Genomic DNA, 17,618 nt, shown 5'->3' on the forward strand with positions numbered 1-17,618 from the left:
CATTATCCTCAGATGATGAGGCACTCCAGACTTTTTACCGGACAATAATATAAGTGTTGGCACGGCACGGTAATCATAATACAATTGTTAGTCCAAATTAGTTTACAGACGTGTCAACTTGGAGTCTTGATGTCCTATGATATTAAGGAATACCACCTTACATTCCAACCCTGGGGGTTCAATCAGTATAAGTACCTATCTGAATGATCATACCAATTACTTCATCTTGATTATTATTATCATATATCTCATATTTATTAGTATTTGTAATAATAATCACAAAGTGTAGTTGTAACAAATAATTATTTATTATTACTACAACTACTACTTAAAGGTAAATAGACAGAAATTCATTAAACAACCTTCCACCATCGATCTCTTCCATTTTAGTATTTAGTAAACTGTTGACAACACTCACTACCACACCATATTATACGAGAGAGAGGGCTAATTAATGAGTGCCACTCACTGGTTTACCCACCTACACACAACACTACCACATTCTTTAACTCTCTCTTGTTCTTCCCACATATCCCTCAATATACTTTCATTCATTCACTCACTCATTCTTTCTATCATACTATCAATGTCATATGTTTATATCATTCAGATTCAATTTGAATGCAATTCATTCGTACACAATACTATTATAGAAATATTATTTAATATTAAATATATTTTCATTTAATTATTTATATCCCAACTGCAGTATTGTTCTTGAACATAGCAGTAGTTACCCTCACTGAGACATCTACCACACCGCGCCACGAGTCAGCTCTCTCTCACTCACTGAACAATATTATCAATCCTTATATATTCTTTCAAAACAACATATATCACTACTACTACAACTATATTAATTAGCAACCAACTTGGTCATAACACTCAGCTGTCTATCTAATACATTGACACTGACTGACTTACTGATATTGCGTATAACACAACACTGACCATTTGTTCGAATATTAATATATTTATTATATAATATTACTTGTTTATACTCATTCCACGTACACACATACATAGACACTAACTTGTTTTGAAACAATACGACTCAACACCAACCAAACCAACAAACAAACAAACAAACAATGTTCAACTCAATCGCAGCTACCATTGGATCTTCATCTATTCTTCATCAGAACGCTGCTATGAAACAGGACGGTATTGGTCTAAAGAGAAGCAAGAACTTAATATCCAGCGACTTTGATTCACATTCCAAATCCCTATTCAACAACTCCTCCGACTTATTTGGAAATAGCAGCAACAGCAGCAACAATATCGACAGCAACAACAACAACAATAATAATAATAATAGTAGCAATAATACATACAGCTCAAGGACATCAATATCTTCACCATTGTTCTCATCACCTTTTCAATTGGGCACGACCAAAGATAATAATTCACCACAATTCCCATCAATGCCAGACTCATCAGTATCACTGCTGGACCAACAGCATGACAATGACTTCACAATCAATGACCTGACAACGGCCGATTTGGATCAGGTGCGCGAGCAGTCATTTGACAACTCAACCACAACCAGACAACGTCTATCATTCATTGGCAATTGGCTGCTGCTTCAAATAAGGACGAGTACCTATCATACATGGATTAAGCTTGCACTACTTGTATTGGTCATTGTTGGAATATGTCTTGCTGTATTTGTATTCAAACTCCAGACACATCTCGATGTACTTCAGACCATGGTTGACAAGTTTGGCATTGTACCTGGAGGGCTAATATTCGTTGCCATATTCATCTGTCTAATTCTATTCTTGGTACCAGTTACTATTCCAACAATTCGTATGTACCCTCCTAGTGTCCCATCACTCGTTCAATGACATCTAACCTTGTAATTCTATCAAACAGTTGCTGGTATCATCTTTAAATTATGGTTCGGTATCTTATTCGTCTGGTGCTCCTCAATGCTTGGAGCAACGATCGCATTCTTGCTTGGCAAATATGTGTTCCGTGACTCAATACAAAAGAAGATCGAGAAGAATAAGAAGTTACAAGCCATTGACCAAGCCATTGGACAAGAGGGATGGAAGATTGTCTTGTTGTTGAGACTGACACCCATCGTTCCCGAGGCCATACTTAACTATGCATTGGCTGTGACCAATGTCAACTATATCCCCTATATAATTTGCACTGGTATTGGTTTGGTACCAGGTGTATCATTGTAAGTATAGTCAATGAATTAATGGAATAGTCCCAACTGATACTAATACTCAATCAATCAATCAAAAAATAACAGCTTCATCTACATGGGAACAATGATTGGAAATATATCCGAGATTGGAAAGAGGAAGCCCATGGGCAAGTCTGACATCATCATGTACGCAGTGTCTGGTGTTGCTATGATTATAGTACGTATCAAAACTTCATACTTTTCAAGATACCCTTCATACTTGTTATACTAACAATCACCTCCCTCATTCAATCACTCACTCATTAGACCATCGCCTTCATTACAATCATCGTCAGGAGAGCAATTAACAAGAAGCTTGACTTTGAGGAGAATAGAGGCATACTGGACGAGGAGGCCAAGGAGAGACTTTTGGATGAGGATATCGTTCAAGAGCCAACTGAGAGAACGCCAATCTTTGTGATGCCATGATCAAAAGATTACAGTGTATATATATTTATATAAATATAATGTGTATAAGGCCAAACAATACTTTAACGACGGATGGACAATCATCCCCTAGTTAAGATAACATGATGATGTTGTTTAACATGTCCGTCCAATCTACACTCTGTGTCATCATATCACCTGACATATATGTAGGTGGTCAACTACCACCTTGAGGGGTGCTTGCGTGTTAACATTGCTCATCATCCATGTTGATCAACCAGATTAGATATGTGTGTGTTGTGTTCCATTCCAATTCCTACTCATTGGCGATGCTATCGTCATGGTGACTATACACGAAAGTTGTAACTTGAGTTAGCCATTGATTGGCAACTTCACTTCATCCTTCTTCTTTCCAGATAGTTGTCTCTTCTCTCTGTCATTGGATGTCGATAGTGGCCCAGGTTACCCAGTCAGTTCCATTTCCCAATTCTATCTGGGGTTGGGAACATTATTTGATCGCCTTCTCTTCCTGTGAATTATCTTTTCAAGCCTCTGTTGCCTCGACCACACAACCCCATGCAAGGCCAAAGTGGTGCTTCAAATTTAGTCGACCACTCGTTTGAAAGGGTGCATTTTGATTGAAAACGACCTAATTTGGCTTTATGAAGTGCACGTCCTTGCACCAATATCTGTCATTTTGATTGACTTCGCCATACAACCTAATCGTGTAAATGGTCACTTGATTGTCGGTCACATCGAAAAGAATGTAGGGAGTTGTAACCGTGGTTACATTGTCATATAACGGAACTCTGGAACTCATTGACTGGTTACCATCCACACACATACACACACATACAACCAATACTCATACTTACATACACATGTCATACCATGTAACTATGTCTGTGACTGACTGACATTCAACCAACAATGTTGACGACTGACCATCCATCAATCAATCAACCATCCAATATAAATACTGATCACTTTTGTTCATTACAAATCACTTCAGTCTAATAATAATAATCAATTATCACTTAAGCAAAGCCTTACCGCTCAATCAATCAAACATATATAATACAATGTACAAGCTCGTCCTCGCCCTCATCGTCCTCTCATGCGTCTACACCGCCAACGCCTCCACCTGTGCCTCCACCGGTTGCCCATCCAACCAGGCCTGTTACGGAGCCGCCGGCAGCCAGCCATCATGCTACACCTACGGTAACTGTGGTATCGTCCCATGCCCATCCGGTCAGTCATGCCTCGTCATCAACGGTCATGCCACCTGCGTCAACCCAACCACCTGCCCAACCTGCCCATCCAACTCTGCTTGCTACTTCTTCGCCGGTACCGCTTCCCCATCATGCTACACCTACACCAACTGTGGAATCGTCCCATGCCCAGCTGGTCAGTCATGCCTCACCACCCCAACCGGAGGTCGTCAGTGCGTCAACGCTCTCTAAATTCAATACACAGGTTAATACAATGTAATAAATTGATTAACAATGCCTTCCTTTGGATGGCCTTCTAGTATAAACTATATATATATCCTCTCTCTCTTGATTGCTTGATTTATTGGACATTAATGTTGATGGGTGACTTGAATCTCCATCGACTATTACTGTTGTTGTTGCCACTACTACTACTTTTTAGGCCGCCAAAGATTGGCGCGCGAGTAATACCAAGACGCCAGAGTATACCTCGTTGTGATGGTGGTCCAATGTACACTGTTGAGATTGTACATCTCTTTTGATGTTTGTTTATACATAGTGCCCAATCATTGTCCACTCTCCTCACTTGCACCACCCTGCTGTCTTGATACAATTGATACGAGTCGGCAAGATGTGGTAAACTTGTGACCAATGAATTGATTGTTCGCACTGCATTTCCAGTGTCTTGATACAAGTTGATCATTCTCAATGGTCTGATGTTGTTGTTTGTTTGTGCGCTGATTGGTGAAGTGTTGTTGATGTTGTTGTTGTAGTACTTGCAAACATATTGGAATGAACAATCAAAGAATGAAAGTGATGTGAGTGAGCTGAGTATGCCTGGTTCAATATCTTGCTTATAGTTGGCGCTTAAAATCAGATTGGTGATTGAGCGTGGATACCAAGAGGAGTGCAAGGGATGATCGAAGCATCCTCCAAGTGTGAGAGATGTGAGTGAGCCAGGTAAGGTATCAGGTTTGATTGGCTTCTCATTGTGGAAGCCAAAAGTAATCGATAAGAGTGATTGAGGTAGGGATCTTGGTGCGAGATGACGGTTGAACATGTATCCAAATCGCAGGTCTTTGAGCTTGTCTGGCAGAACTCCACAGGCAATCTCTCTGTTGAAGTAGTACCCCAGCGTAAGCTGAGTGAGCGAGGCTGGTAGGACACCACGAAGAATTGTACAGTCGAAGCTGCCACCTAGATTCAATGTTGTGATCGAGTCTGGCAGGGAGCCGGGGGAGATGTCCGAGTCGAACGAGTTGCCAAAGGTCAGACTGGTGAGTGACTGGGGGAGGCACTGAGGTGTGATCTTCTGATTGAAATGGCCACCTAGTGTCAGGGTCTTTAATGATGGAGGTATATGACTGAGTGGAACATCGATGCATGGACCTCCCGCCAGACTGAGTTGATTGAGAGATGTTGATAAAACCCCAGGTGTTCTCAAGTCGTTATATGAAGCTGTCTTTATAGTTGCAGTTGTTGTACTAGTTTGTTGTTGTACTGATGATGACCACATTGAGAATTGGTCCACTTTGTAATACATGTACTTGGAGGACAGCCCAAGACAAACAATGTCAAGTCCATTGCTGTTGTTGTCCAACAATGAATTGAATATCATTCGTAGTATAATGTCTGGTAGTGAGTCCATCAAAGTTATTATTATTATTATTAAATTTGTGAGTATATGTATTGATGAGCTAAACAAAATGAAAGAGTTTTGATCACTGATGGTTCCAATCTATCCCACACATTTCGATGCAACCCATTGCACACCCCATTCAATTTATCTGATCAAATTGTTTGTGGGGATTAATTAATTAAAATCCAATGAGCATTTAAATGTTCTTAATTATTGTGTTAATCAAAAATAAAAACACATTTAAATACATTATTGGCATTTATGTATGTTTGAATATAGTTGTTTGGTTAATGTTGGTTGACAAAGCAATAACATATAATTGATTGATTGATTGATTGATTGGGCCTGGCATGCACGCCACTCACTCACTCACTCTTGATCATTACTTGTTCATGGAAGCAACAGCCTTGATGGCAGCGTCATCGAGGTCGATGGCAGTGATGATATTCAATCCACTCTTCTCCAGAATTTGTTGACCCAGCTCGACGTTGGTACCGGCCAGACGGACGACCAGGGGGATCTTCAGACCGATGCTGTTGCAGGCGTTGACGACTCCCGCGGCAATGATGTCGCACTTCATGATACCTCCGAAAATGTTGACCAGGATGGCCTTGACCTGGGGGTCGGCCGAGATGATCTTAAAGGCCTCTGTGACCTGCTTCTCAGTGGCACCGCCACCGACGTCCAGGAAGTTGGCTGGGGTGCCCTTGTGCAGCTTGATGATGTCCATGGTGGCCATGGCCAGACCGGCTCCGTTGACCATGCATCCAATGTTGCCGTCCATGCCAATGTAGTTGAGACCAAACTTGCTGGCCTCGACCTCACGTGGGTCCTCCTCGTTGACGTCGCGCATGTCAAACACGGCCTTCTGGCGGAAGGATGCGTTGTCGTCAAAGTTGATCTTGGCGTCCATGGCGTAGATCTTGCCGTCGGTGGTCTCGGCGAATGGGTTGATCTCGACCTGTGTGGCATCAGACTCGATGAACAGTTTGTAAAGGTTGACCATCTGCTGCTGGGCAATGGCCAGGTTGGCGCCCTTGAAGCCAAGCTTCTGTGCCAGGCGCAGGGTCTGCTCGGGCTGAATGCCCTTGAAGATGTCGATGGGCTCCTTGAAGATGAGCTCAGGGGTCTCCTCAGCGACGGCCTCAATGTCGACACCACCCTTTGGCGAGGCGACGAGGACGGGGCCTCCGCTGGAGCGGTCCATCAAGATGGCAAAGTAGAGCTCACGGGCGGGGTCGACCGACTCGGCCAGCATCACCTTTTGGACGAGAGTGCCATCCTTGGTGGTCTGCTTGGTGACGAGGTGCTTGCCGAGCATTTCGCCGGCCAGACGCTCAGCCTCGGCGCCAGTCTTGCACAGGTGGACGCCACCCTTGAAGCCGGTCTCTGTGAAGGTACCCTTGCCACGGCCTCCAGCATGAACCTGGGCCTTGACCACCAACTCCTTAGCATTGAGCTCCTGAGCAGCCTTTGTGCACTCTGATGCCTTTGACACCACACGCCACTTCTGAGTGTTGACTCCATACTTGTCCATCAAGTACTTGCTCTGATACTCGTGCAAGTTCAAGTGACGCACCTGTTGTTGTCCAGGGTTGAATCTCAAGAATCCCTTTATATTATTGTTATTGTTGATTATATGTTAGATACCCTGTATTTAGGTCCATATCGGACATGTCCGTTCCGTTGTCGCATCATCCTGTCCAGTGATCCGATCGATTGTTTGATTGATTGATTGAATGAAAACTACAAACATACAGCAGTCTGGGTGATTGGCAAACGGACTTTGTTGAACAAAGACATGTCTATCTTTATATATAGTATGTGTGAGTAGTATAATAGGAGTAATTACAAAGAGACCTCTTGTACTTGGATAGCGAACTCTAAAGTTGATCATCACCCACACAATCAAAAGCACCATCAGGCCCCACATGGGCCCAACACAACACAAATAAAATTTTAAAAAAACAAATCATTTTCGTCTATCTCCTCATTCAATTCCATCTGAACAATACTGATGTCACCAGACTAGATTGGCCAGATGATCAAGTGCACTGATCAGGTATCTGTTGTTGTCCAACTATTGATTGATTGATTGGTTGATGGAAGTGATGATGGTATGATTATTACAAATAACAAGGAATAGTATTACTTTATGGGAATGATTGATTTGTTTGTTGGTAGTTGGATGTTGTTGGGTAAGTTACAAAGCTGTCTACCTTAATAATAATATTGATTGATTGGCTGGAGGAAGAAGAAGAAGGTGGAAAAAGGGGGGGAGTTTAAAACATTGATCCAACAATACCTTGACCACAAAGTGGATACTTCCTGGTGTAGGTGAACTTGGTCCAGCGGGAGGTGGGGATGTCAAAGACATAGTTGTCGTTCTGATCAAAGAGGAAGATACGTGTCTTGGAGTCGTAGATCAGTGTGGGACGACAGGTGGTGTTGGTCAGTGGCGGGTAGTCAAGGTTCTCAAACTTCTTGGTGTCAATGTGGAAGCGTCTAAACACTGTTTGAGTGATGTAGTAGATGGACTCGGCCTTGCCATCGATCACCGCACCCTGAACCAGTCCACCCGTGCCCAGCGACGAGTACAGTGTGCTCTTGTTCTCTAGCGTGTCGTAGCACTCGATCTCCTTGCTGGCGCGGCCATTGACCATCATGCCACCGACCAGGTAGATGTAGCGGCCGTCGTAGCAGGGGAACACGGTGTACTTGTGCTTGAGCATTGGCGAGAGCGGCTCAAACTGCTTGTTCGAGGTGTTGTAGCGCTCGTTGCGGTGCACGATCTGGTGGTACTGCTTGGTGTCCTCGTGCACCTTGCCTCCAAACAGGTAGATGTACTTCTTGCCGTCGTAGGTGGCACCAATGCCACCGCCTCCCCTGTTGAGCTTCTCTGTGGACTTCTCCCATTGTTGCTTGGCCAAGTTGAAGCGGCGGAATGTTGTGATGCTGTAGTTGCCTCCAAACACATAGATGTACTTGCCATCGGCAACACACGACGATGATACAAAGGGCAGGCCTTCGGTGGCCGTGCTCTTGAGCGCCTTCCAGTCGTTCTTCTCCACGTCGTACTTGAACACAGTGGACAGGTCCATGCCATTCTCATTCCAGCCTCCGATCGAATAGAAGTACTTGATGCCCTCGTTGGACGATGGATTGTTGATCAACGACAGCTTGCTATCCTTCTTGGACTTGTCCGAGATGCTCGACGGGCTGTGCTCCTTGTTCTGCTGCTGTGTGGTGAGAGTTGGCGAGGTGGCTGGTGTCGACGTCTGCGATGGCACCTGCTGGGCGGCCACCAAGGCCGTCGTCTTCTTGACCTTCTTGACCGAGCCAATCGTCTGTACACGCTCCATCAGTTGCTTGCGCACATCGACGCTCATGTCCACATCAAAGTTGACCGTCAGCTCGGTGGCGTCCTGCAGATGCTCATTCCAGTTGGCACGCTTCAGGTTGGAGTAGTTCTCAATGACCTCGAACTTCTTGGTGCGGTGCAGCTCGCCTGGGGTGCTCTTCTGGTAGGTCTTGGCATTCTCAATGTGTGGCTCCACGTTGGAGATGTCGCGGTCCAGCAGGGTGATGCGCTTGAGCAGCTCGGCCTTGGACAGCTCGTACTCGTTGGTGATCTCCTTGTCCAGAGTCATCTCGCGGTGCTTTATAAGGAATTGGAGGTCCTTGAAGTGCTCGACGATGGCCGATCGACAGTTCTTTGTGTTGTCCTCCAGGTTGTTGAGCATCTTTTGGAGGTGTGCGCGCTCCTCCCTCAATGCCAGATTGTCATTGTTGGCCGTGTTGAACAATGACACCATATCACTGAATTGATCCAATGATACCTCATCGAATGTTGTATGTTGTTTATGCTCCGTTGCCAAACATAATTGACATATTGGCTTAATACAATCCTTACAATATCCAACATAAGTCTGCTTTGGATGATCATGACAACATCTCTCTGCTGGTGTTGTTGTTGTTGGCGAAGTTGGTGTTGTTGGTGAAGTTGGTGATGCTGTTGTTGTTGTTGTCGTTGGAGTAGTCTGCTCTTCAGTGGAAGTTGACTGTTGTGGTTGTGGTTGTTGTTGTTGTGGTTCTGTTGCTATGACTGATGGTTGTTGAGGTTGTTGTTGATCATCAGTGTTACCATCACTTGTGGTAGATGGTGGATTCTGCATTTTATATGTATATCCTTTATCTCTATCTATCTAATCACAATGATGTAATGTTGTGTGTGTTGTTTGAGAACAAAGTTGTAATTAGTTGGAAAAGATTGAATGAATGATGTCACAAAGGGTCGACCTTCAAGAAAAATCAAATCTTGGGTCCTCACCACAAGGTCACTTTATCTTATTCAACAACAAACACATAATAATATCTTTATTTATTTATCTATCTCTTTGAGTAATAATAATAATAATCAGTAATCTGATAAACAATTGATATCAATTTGTTTCTCTTTTCTTCTGTAGTGTAAGTTGAGAGAATGGGCTGGTGGTAGTGTTTGAGAATATCTTCGAGTTGTTCGGAAGTGAGTTTCATGAGATCTTGAAGTGTAGAGGGGAAGTTTGGAGCAGCAGTATTGGTAATATGGTCATGTATTGGTAAGAGTAACATTGTTGAATCATCTTCAAGTGAATATTTATTTACAAGTCTTGCACCTTCATTAATAATAGAATCCAATCTATTCAATATAGGAGTAAATGCATTTGCGATTGTCTTTAAACCATTTACATCTTTAACAAATTGTTGGAACCATGCAGGAGGAGGTTCAGGAACCAATTCACCATTCTTATCATCATCATCCAAACGCAATATTGAACTATTCTCTGTAATATCTTTATTGTTCTTCATTATTATTAATATGTATTTGTTTTTGAAATAATAATTAAAAGGAATGTATTTATTAAATATTATTAATGACCTTATTTGAGGTCAAGGAACAACATGGAGGTGTAGATGGTGTTGGGGTTACCTGGTTGGCAGAATCCAAAGGCATGAACTTCTGGAGATGTAAGTCTTCCAAAGTATCCATGTATGTAATCGATGCCTGATTGATGAATGCATATTGCATTTCGGTCATCATATCTTCGAATATGTATTAAATCTCGATCCATTGTCATTAGATGATATGTTCCAACATTGGGTACATACTTTATCAATAGTTTGATTGACCCAATGACTTGATTGAAATCGGTTGGATGGAAGCATGTTACATACAACTCATCCAACTCCATCTCTAATGATAGTGACAACTTGTGATCTGGAAACAGAAATTCCCTAATACCAATTGATCGAACTGGTGTTGGAAGGGCACCTTCATATCTAAAATGTTTGAATGTGCCAAGCGTGAGGTGTCTGAGACTGGCTGGCCATCCAACCTTGTCCTTGGGCTGACTGTGTGATTGGCCAATTGCCAACCTGGTTACAGATGAAGGTACAACACCATGGTCCAATGGTTTGTTGTACCATTTGCCAAAGATGAGCGTCTTGAGTGATTGAGGGAGCAATGATGTTGTGATCTTCTTGTTGTATCCTCCTAGATTTAGTGAGGTGAGTGATTGTGGCAAAGATCCATTCGCAATGCCACCCTTGAAACTCTCACTTAGGACAAGATAAGTGAGTGAGTCTGGTAGTACACGAGGAGTCAACTCGTTGCGGCCCAATGATAACTTTAGAAGTGATGTTGGTAGTATTCCAGGTGTGATGCTCTGTTTGTACTCTTCACCAAACATCAATGATGTCAAAGAGGGAGGGAGCACGCTTTGTTGTAAAGGTTGTTGGAACGCTGATCCGAAAGATAATGAAGTTAATGTCGTTGGTAGTGTATTTGGTGGGATAGGATGATTGAACACTGAATGTTGTTCGAATGCCAATTCCAAGAGAGGTTGAGGTAGTGATCCAGGAGTGAGTGGTTGGTTAAACTTGGCATCAAACAACAACTCTGTCAAAGTACTGGGTAACAATGATAATTGATGGTTTGAACACGTTCTTGATGTTAAAGGTACATCATCCTCTTCTTCTTCTTCATCATCTTCGTCTACTTCTTCGTTGGAATGAGTAATATGACCATCAAAATGATCAATTGATGGTCTTGTAAGATGAAGTTGAGCAAGAAGATGTTTACATGTTAGACACAAAGATACAGCATCAATGTCATCTAATCTTTGTATTACTGATCTTATCAATAATATATTATCCATTAATATATATATATTAAAGTATTTTATATATTTGAATGATTGATGAAGATGGGTGAGTGAGATATTTGTTGAGATGATTCGTTCGTTCAACAGATATTTTTTAATTAATATTTATCCAAGTGTTAGAATGTGATGGACTGCGACACGATCCAAACGGTGAAGAAGATCCTTCTATCTGATTCCTGGAATTGATCATCAATCTTGATCTTAACTTTTTGTGGTCACGTGACTTCTTCTTGATCACAGACATGACTATGGTTGTTGAATTTGATAGGGTGGCGTGAATGAATGGTGATGAAGAACTTCTAAGTATACATATAACATAATTTTGATCAAGTCTACGAATAGAGTATTCAATTGGTGATGGCTGTCTGGAAAGTAAGTTGATTGTGGCAACATATGGAATAGTCTTGGTGAGATTCTTGACTGCAGTGTACAAGTGATCGGCAATACAACTAGAGTCCAAGTACATGAATGGTAAATATACAGATGATAACTTGTTATCAATGAATGGCATGTGAGAGTACATGTCACCAGGATACTCCTTGATACCAAATGACTCCAATGTTGATGGTATTCTTGAACTCTGAATATAACATATTTGTTTACAATTGTTTAGTTGAAGATGTTTGAGTCTTGGCGGCCAATCTACACAATCACAAGGTTGGTTGAATGAACTTGATATCTCCAATCTTGTAAGTGATGAAGGTAGTGTGTTGGCGGGTATTGAGCTGGCCTGACCCATAATCAAAGTCTTCAGAGAAGGTGGGAGCATCTGAGGTCTGATCAACAATCGACATCCAAACTCCAATGAAGTCAAAGTCGAAGGGAATGCATTATCTTGTATCACATCACTGTAGAATGATAATGATAAAGTATTTAGGTTGGGCTGGATAAAGATACCTGGTGCTATTGGTCCAAATTGATGTAGGGCCAGCTTTAAGGTGGTGATCAGAGGTAGTTGTGATATTTCTATTATTGATGTTGTCGCCATTGATCCTGGATTGTTGGTTGACCACATTCCGGCTCGACACGTTAATGAAGTGAGCGACCGGGGGAATGCTCCAGTGTCAACTGCTTGACGGTCTAACTTTAGTGATCGCAGGCCAGCTGGCAATGCACCTTTAGCAATCGAATGTTGATCGGTATTATAATTATATGATTCTATATATGTCAATTGAGTGAGGGATGCTGGTAACAGACCAGGTGTCAACTTCTGGTTGAAAGTTTCTCCAAATGTCAATGAAGTCAAAGTCATTGGAAGTAGTCCTGGTGATATATCAGTTGTTGCATATATTGTCATTTCATTCTCAATCAATTGAGGATTAAGTATATTATTATTAAATACTAATAACCATTTATCAAATGATAATAATAAACTTTGTATTAATTGTTGTTTCAACTTATATAATCTTTTACATGATAGACATAATGATATAATATCCAAGTCTATCAAAGAACTTCTAACAATATATTTGAGTATAAGTGTTGATAAACTATCCAATGTCATTATTACTACCTATTATTATTATTCTTATATGTAGATAAGATAGATATTAAGAAGTGGATTTACTTTTAGTCAGAGATTGACTTGGAAGTGTAGACTGTAATTCTTTCATTCAGCCAGTCAGTAATTGAACCCGGAACATTCGTTCATTCCATTTTGTTGGGGGGCTAAACGCAAAGAAGCTTGACAAGATCTCATTCTATCCAAACTTAGAAATTGCCTCTTGTGGTAACATAGCACTTGCAAGATTATAATCTTAGACTTGTCGACAAGACACATCTTGTATCTAACTAACAAACTTGTTTACTTTCATCAATGTCATAGTACATGTAGTAGTACAACTTGAACAAATATTTGATCATCACCTTGTTCTTGTGTTGGTGGAATCGGGATGATACAATGCTCTCCAATCCGAAATTGAACATCAACTTTAATTTAATCAATCCCCCAATAAGGGTGTGGTATCCTGATCCAATCAATCATTCATCATAGATCACTGTGAGGGTGCTGGTGTATCACTCACTAATTGAACTTGTGTGATGTTGTTACTAGAGTTAGAGAATAGTAGTAAGATACACACATAGAAAGAAATATAATAATAATATGGAATCAGTAATAATAACTGGAGGACAAGGATTCATTGGAAGTTGGGTTGCAAGAGAACTATTACTTGGTGAGAAGAAGTATAATGTTGTAATAGTTGATGTGAAGCCAGATGATCATATTTTGAAACAGGTGTTGACAACTGATCAATTGACAAGGATACAATGTCATTACATTGATATTGCCAACACGGCACAAGTGAACCAATTGGTTCAAACGGTGCAGCCTGCATTCATTGTTCATTTGGCCGGTCTCCAGATACCAACATGCCGAACAAACCCCATCCTTGGAGCTCAAGTCAATGTCATTGGTACTCTCAACGTGTTTGAAGCCGTTCGTCAGTTGCCCAACAAGTGTCCCATCATCTATGCATCGAGCGCAGCAGTCAGCGGTCCGAGCGAAGACTACGATGGACCAGTCACCGACACTGCTCATCACCACCCTCTCACGCACTATGGCGTGTTCAAGCAGGCCAACGAGGGATCGGCACGCGTCTTCTGGATGGACCACCGCATCCCGAGTGTTGCTCTCAGACCCTTCACCGTGTATGGCGTTGGCCGTGAGGTAGGTGTCACGTCCTCCCCCACCAAAGCAATCAAAGCCTTCCTTCTGGAGCGTGACTATGTAATACCATTCAGCGGACCACTGTGTGTCAACTATGTAGAGGACATTGCACGTCTGTTTATAGAGTTGGGCAGATGTAAGCTTGAGGGCGCCTACACCTGCAACATCAAAGGTGATGTACTCGACGTTCAAGATTGGGTAACAATGGTCAAGCAGCTAAAGTCACAACAACCAACCACTATCAAGGTTGAGGGTGGCAAGCTTCCATTCCCAACAAGCTTCACAGAGGAGACACTTGCCAAACTACTTGGTGACGAACGTATCAAAACCACTCCACCAAACATTGGCATCAAGAAGACCTACGACCTATTCCTCTCGCTTCAACAACAAGGTCTATTAGACAGCAGAGACCTCTAAACAATGTCTTTCAGTCAATCATTCATAATCAAATAACAATATTCATGATAATGATTGATTCATTGTTGTATCTGTTCATTTATATCTATCTTATCTATCTTTGTAGCATCATCACATGTATATCTATCTCTCTCTCTCAATAACTTGCGAATGAATGACTTGAATGGAAATGAACAAATAAATTAAAATAATCCATTTTGAGTGTGTTGACATTGTTTGACACACAAACACAACAAAACAAGACCCACTAAACACACTTCTATCTCTAGGTCACACATTACCAAACAGTCATACACACATACACTCAAACAAACACACACACTTTGTCACGGCACTACTTTGCGTTCATTCACTCAACAACGAACATTTCATTCGCTCTAACTCTCTCTCGTTATCTCTTTACACAAACAACCAACAAACAAACCACAATCCATCCATCCATCCATCCAATTGATACTTATAACTTCAACTTTATCTCTATCTATCACTTAACATTGGTCATTCATCCATTCATTCCATTCAAGTTAAAGATTGAACCAACAACATTTGTAATCTATTGTATTGTAATCCTTATTTAAAATATATATATATATATAATATAATACCTATATAATCAATCAATCAATCATGTCTTGCTCAGGTTGTGGAGATAATGCAGTAAAGTTTATGTGCAAAGTATGTCAGGACTTTCAATTATGCTACCCTTGCTTTGATGATGGCATCGAGATTGATGGCCATCGAACTAATCATGCCATGAACCCTCTGGACAAGTCATGTATGTGTTACACACCCTATCATCAATCACATAGCCATGTACTGACATCCCCTCACAACTTAGACTTTGAAGATGATGATGATGACGATGACAATATCGGAGATGATGACGAGTTGATAGAGAATGACGATGAAGAAGTGTTTAATGAAGATGATGATGATGTAAATGAGGATGAAGAGGATGATGATGACGATGATGATGATGACGATGATGAAGATGACGATGACAATCAATTGGACCTGTCATATCTCGAAGAGATCGATGCATCATTCAGCAAACTGTTCCAGACATCATCAGTGACATACAAGTGCCCCTATTGCAACCAGGATGGCTTGGTGGAGGCCGCCCTGATCGATCACTGCACACGTCAACATCAGCACGACAGGAAGCAGGTTGTCTGTCCAATCTGTGCCATTCGTCCAGGTGGCGACCCTAACTATGTCAGCAAAGGATTCATCGGACATCTCAGTCTGAGACACTCGCGGCCCTCTGCACACCTGCCCAGTCTCGACCTGTTGTCCTCACTGGTCGGCTCATCATATCCCAACATAAAGGCACTGAAGCAGCAGATGGAGGTCGAGCGTCAGGCTGCGGGCAAGAGTCCCACCAGACAATCATACTCGGCCCAATTCGATCCGTCGTCAATCTTCTCACTGCTGCAACACCCCGCCGTACTGGGAGCGGGCGGTGGCAATGGCGCGGGCGGAGGCAGCAGCAGTAGCAGCGCGACCAACAAGATCATAGACTCATTCGCTGGCATCAACTTTGCCGATTTCAATCTAAAGGATAGCGCGCTGTCCAAGGCCATTGCCAACGGCTCGCTCATCAACAGCATTAGCAACGGCAACATTGCCAGCAACTCTAAATCCAGCGACAGCAGCAGCAGCAGTGCCGGTAGCGGCGTCATTGCTCTGCAGCAACACCTCCTCAAGCAGCAGCAATTGATGCAGCAGCAGCAACAGCAGCAGCAGCAAGACTCACCTGTAAAGATAAAGAAACCCCAGCTCGACGACATCAAGCCGACAGCGACCACCGAAGAACAAGAGCGCACCAAGAAAGAGAACGTATTGAAGAGTGTATTTGTACAGGACCTGCTCTACTCGGCCATTTTCTCATGAGCAGCTGATGCGACTGGCTTCTCTCCATCCTCCCAACCCTGTCATATATAAATAGAGTACCCTCCTCATCAAGCTGGCTGGCTAACGACCCTGCTTGCAAAGGTGTTGGATTGATCTCCTCACCTACCCAATCATCCACCCTCCCAACCTCGTCATCCATTACCATCCACCATTATGAAGTAGACTTGTCTTTGTATATTTGTACGTTCGCGTCTCTATTGGATAGTGAGCCGCGTTTATTGCACGCCTAGGCGTGTATATCATGATGCTTAGAATGAGTTGAAGATGATAGGACTTGAATCCAAGGACTTAATCAACCTTCTTGCTAACCTTGGACTTGGTGCCCTTGAGATCATCGTACTCAGCCTTGAGCCTGTCGTACTCGCGTGTCAAACCCTCTGATTGGGACTTCATGGCCTTGAACTCCTTCTCCATCTTGCGCAGCTTGGCAACCTCGTCCTCGAGATCCTTGTTCTCGCGAAGCATCTTGTCGGTCTGGGTCTTGTTCTGCTCGGCCTGCTTGATGACGGCGTTGCTCTTGTTCTCGACAGAGGTCAGCTGCTGCACGACCGACTGGGCGCGGTAGATCAGGAAGAAGAGGTACAGGGTGAAGCCGGTCAAGTAGATGTTGCGCTGGAATCTGAACAGACGCAGGTAGAGGCTGTTGCGCTCGTGGGCGTGCTCCTCGTTGTGGATCTTCTTGTCGATGGCCAATGAGTTCTGGATCGAGTCGGCAAAGATACCGAGCAGGATGACAAAGACGACGCGGAAGATGATCTTGGTAGTGTGGCCATCCAACAATCTGCTCAAACCTGAGAATATAGACTTTCTCATGTTCATTGATATTGGTAGCATTGCTGTCGTACAAACAATAATCTCTATCAAGAGAATTATGAATATTGCAACCATAAAGAACTCCATTTCTTATTATCTAATAACTAATTATCTATATAACTATTTATGTACAAGTTTATATAAATATTTATGTGAGTGAAGTGAA

At 42.5% G+C, this 17,618-nt stretch overlaps 9 protein-coding genes across 9 annotated transcripts; 4 read left to right on the top strand and 5 right to left on the bottom strand.

Annotated features, from left to right (window-relative positions):
- Positions 1 to 1,151: 1,151 nt before the first annotated feature.
- SAMD00019534_075990 (hypothetical protein) lies at positions 1,152 to 2,626 on the top strand (the record flags this gene model as incomplete). The annotated part of the gene is made up of 4 exons (XM_012897296.1): positions 1,152 to 1,809; positions 1,876 to 2,188; positions 2,264 to 2,375; positions 2,465 to 2,626. The coding sequence occupies 4 exons, from the start codon at positions 1,152 to 1,154 to the stop codon at positions 2,624 to 2,626; spliced, it is 1,245 nt and encodes a 414-aa protein (XP_012752750.1).
- A 1,040-nt stretch (positions 2,627 to 3,666) lies between these two features.
- Positions 3,667 to 4,047, top strand: SAMD00019534_076000 (hypothetical protein; the record flags this gene model as incomplete). The annotated part of the gene is made up of 1 exon (XM_012897297.1): positions 3,667 to 4,047. The coding sequence occupies one exon, from the start codon at positions 3,667 to 3,669 to the stop codon at positions 4,045 to 4,047; it is 381 nt and encodes a 126-aa protein (XP_012752751.1).
- Positions 4,048 to 4,233: 186 nt separating this feature from the next.
- SAMD00019534_076010 (hypothetical protein) lies at positions 4,234 to 5,413 on the bottom strand (the record flags this gene model as incomplete). The annotated part of the gene is made up of 2 exons (XM_012897298.1): positions 4,234 to 4,330; positions 4,407 to 5,413. The coding sequence occupies 2 exons, from the start codon at positions 5,411 to 5,413 to the stop codon at positions 4,234 to 4,236; spliced, it is 1,104 nt and encodes a 367-aa protein (XP_012752752.1).
- A 403-nt stretch (positions 5,414 to 5,816) lies between these two features.
- Positions 5,817 to 7,237, bottom strand: SAMD00019534_076020 (hypothetical protein; the record flags this gene model as incomplete). The annotated part of the gene is made up of 2 exons (XM_012897299.1): positions 5,817 to 7,046; positions 7,193 to 7,237. The coding sequence occupies 2 exons, from the start codon at positions 7,235 to 7,237 to the stop codon at positions 5,817 to 5,819; spliced, it is 1,275 nt and encodes a 424-aa protein (XP_012752753.1).
- Positions 7,238 to 7,716: 479 nt separating this feature from the next.
- Positions 7,717 to 9,609, bottom strand: SAMD00019534_076030 (hypothetical protein; the record flags this gene model as incomplete). Its single annotated transcript, XM_012897300.1, has 1 exon — positions 7,717 to 9,609. The coding sequence occupies one exon, from the start codon at positions 9,607 to 9,609 to the stop codon at positions 7,717 to 7,719; it is 1,893 nt and encodes a 630-aa protein (XP_012752754.1).
- Positions 9,610 to 10,362: 753 nt separating this feature from the next.
- SAMD00019534_076040 (hypothetical protein) lies at positions 10,363 to 11,397 on the bottom strand (the record flags this gene model as incomplete). The annotated part of the gene is made up of 1 exon (XM_012897301.1): positions 10,363 to 11,397. A coding segment is annotated over one exon (1,035 nt), but the record flags the coding sequence as incomplete, so codon positions are not given.
- A 2,347-nt stretch (positions 11,398 to 13,744) lies between these two features.
- On the top strand, positions 13,745 to 14,725 carry SAMD00019534_076050 (hypothetical protein; the record flags this gene model as incomplete). Its single annotated transcript, XM_012897302.1, has 1 exon — positions 13,745 to 14,725. One exon carries the CDS (start codon positions 13,745 to 13,747, stop codon positions 14,723 to 14,725), a length of 981 nt encoding a protein of 326 aa, XP_012752756.1.
- Positions 14,726 to 15,478: 753 nt separating this feature from the next.
- On the top strand, positions 15,479 to 16,618 carry SAMD00019534_076060 (hypothetical protein; the record flags this gene model as incomplete). The annotated part of the gene is made up of 2 exons (XM_012897303.1): positions 15,479 to 15,500; positions 15,564 to 16,618. The coding sequence occupies 2 exons, from the start codon at positions 15,479 to 15,481 to the stop codon at positions 16,616 to 16,618; spliced, it is 1,077 nt and encodes a 358-aa protein (XP_012752757.1).
- A 312-nt stretch (positions 16,619 to 16,930) lies between these two features.
- Positions 16,931 to 17,539, bottom strand: SAMD00019534_076070 (hypothetical protein; the record flags this gene model as incomplete). Its single annotated transcript, XM_012897304.1, has 1 exon — positions 16,931 to 17,539. A coding segment is annotated over one exon (609 nt), but the record flags the coding sequence as incomplete, so codon positions are not given.
- Between the last annotated feature and the right edge of the window lie 79 nt (positions 17,540 to 17,618).

Source organism: Acytostelium subglobosum (genome assembly GCF_000787575.1).
Source record: "Acytostelium subglobosum LB1 DNA, scaffold: scaffold15, whole genome shotgun sequence".
NCBI lineage: Eukaryota > Evosea > Eumycetozoa > Acytosteliales > Acytosteliaceae > Acytostelium > Acytostelium subglobosum.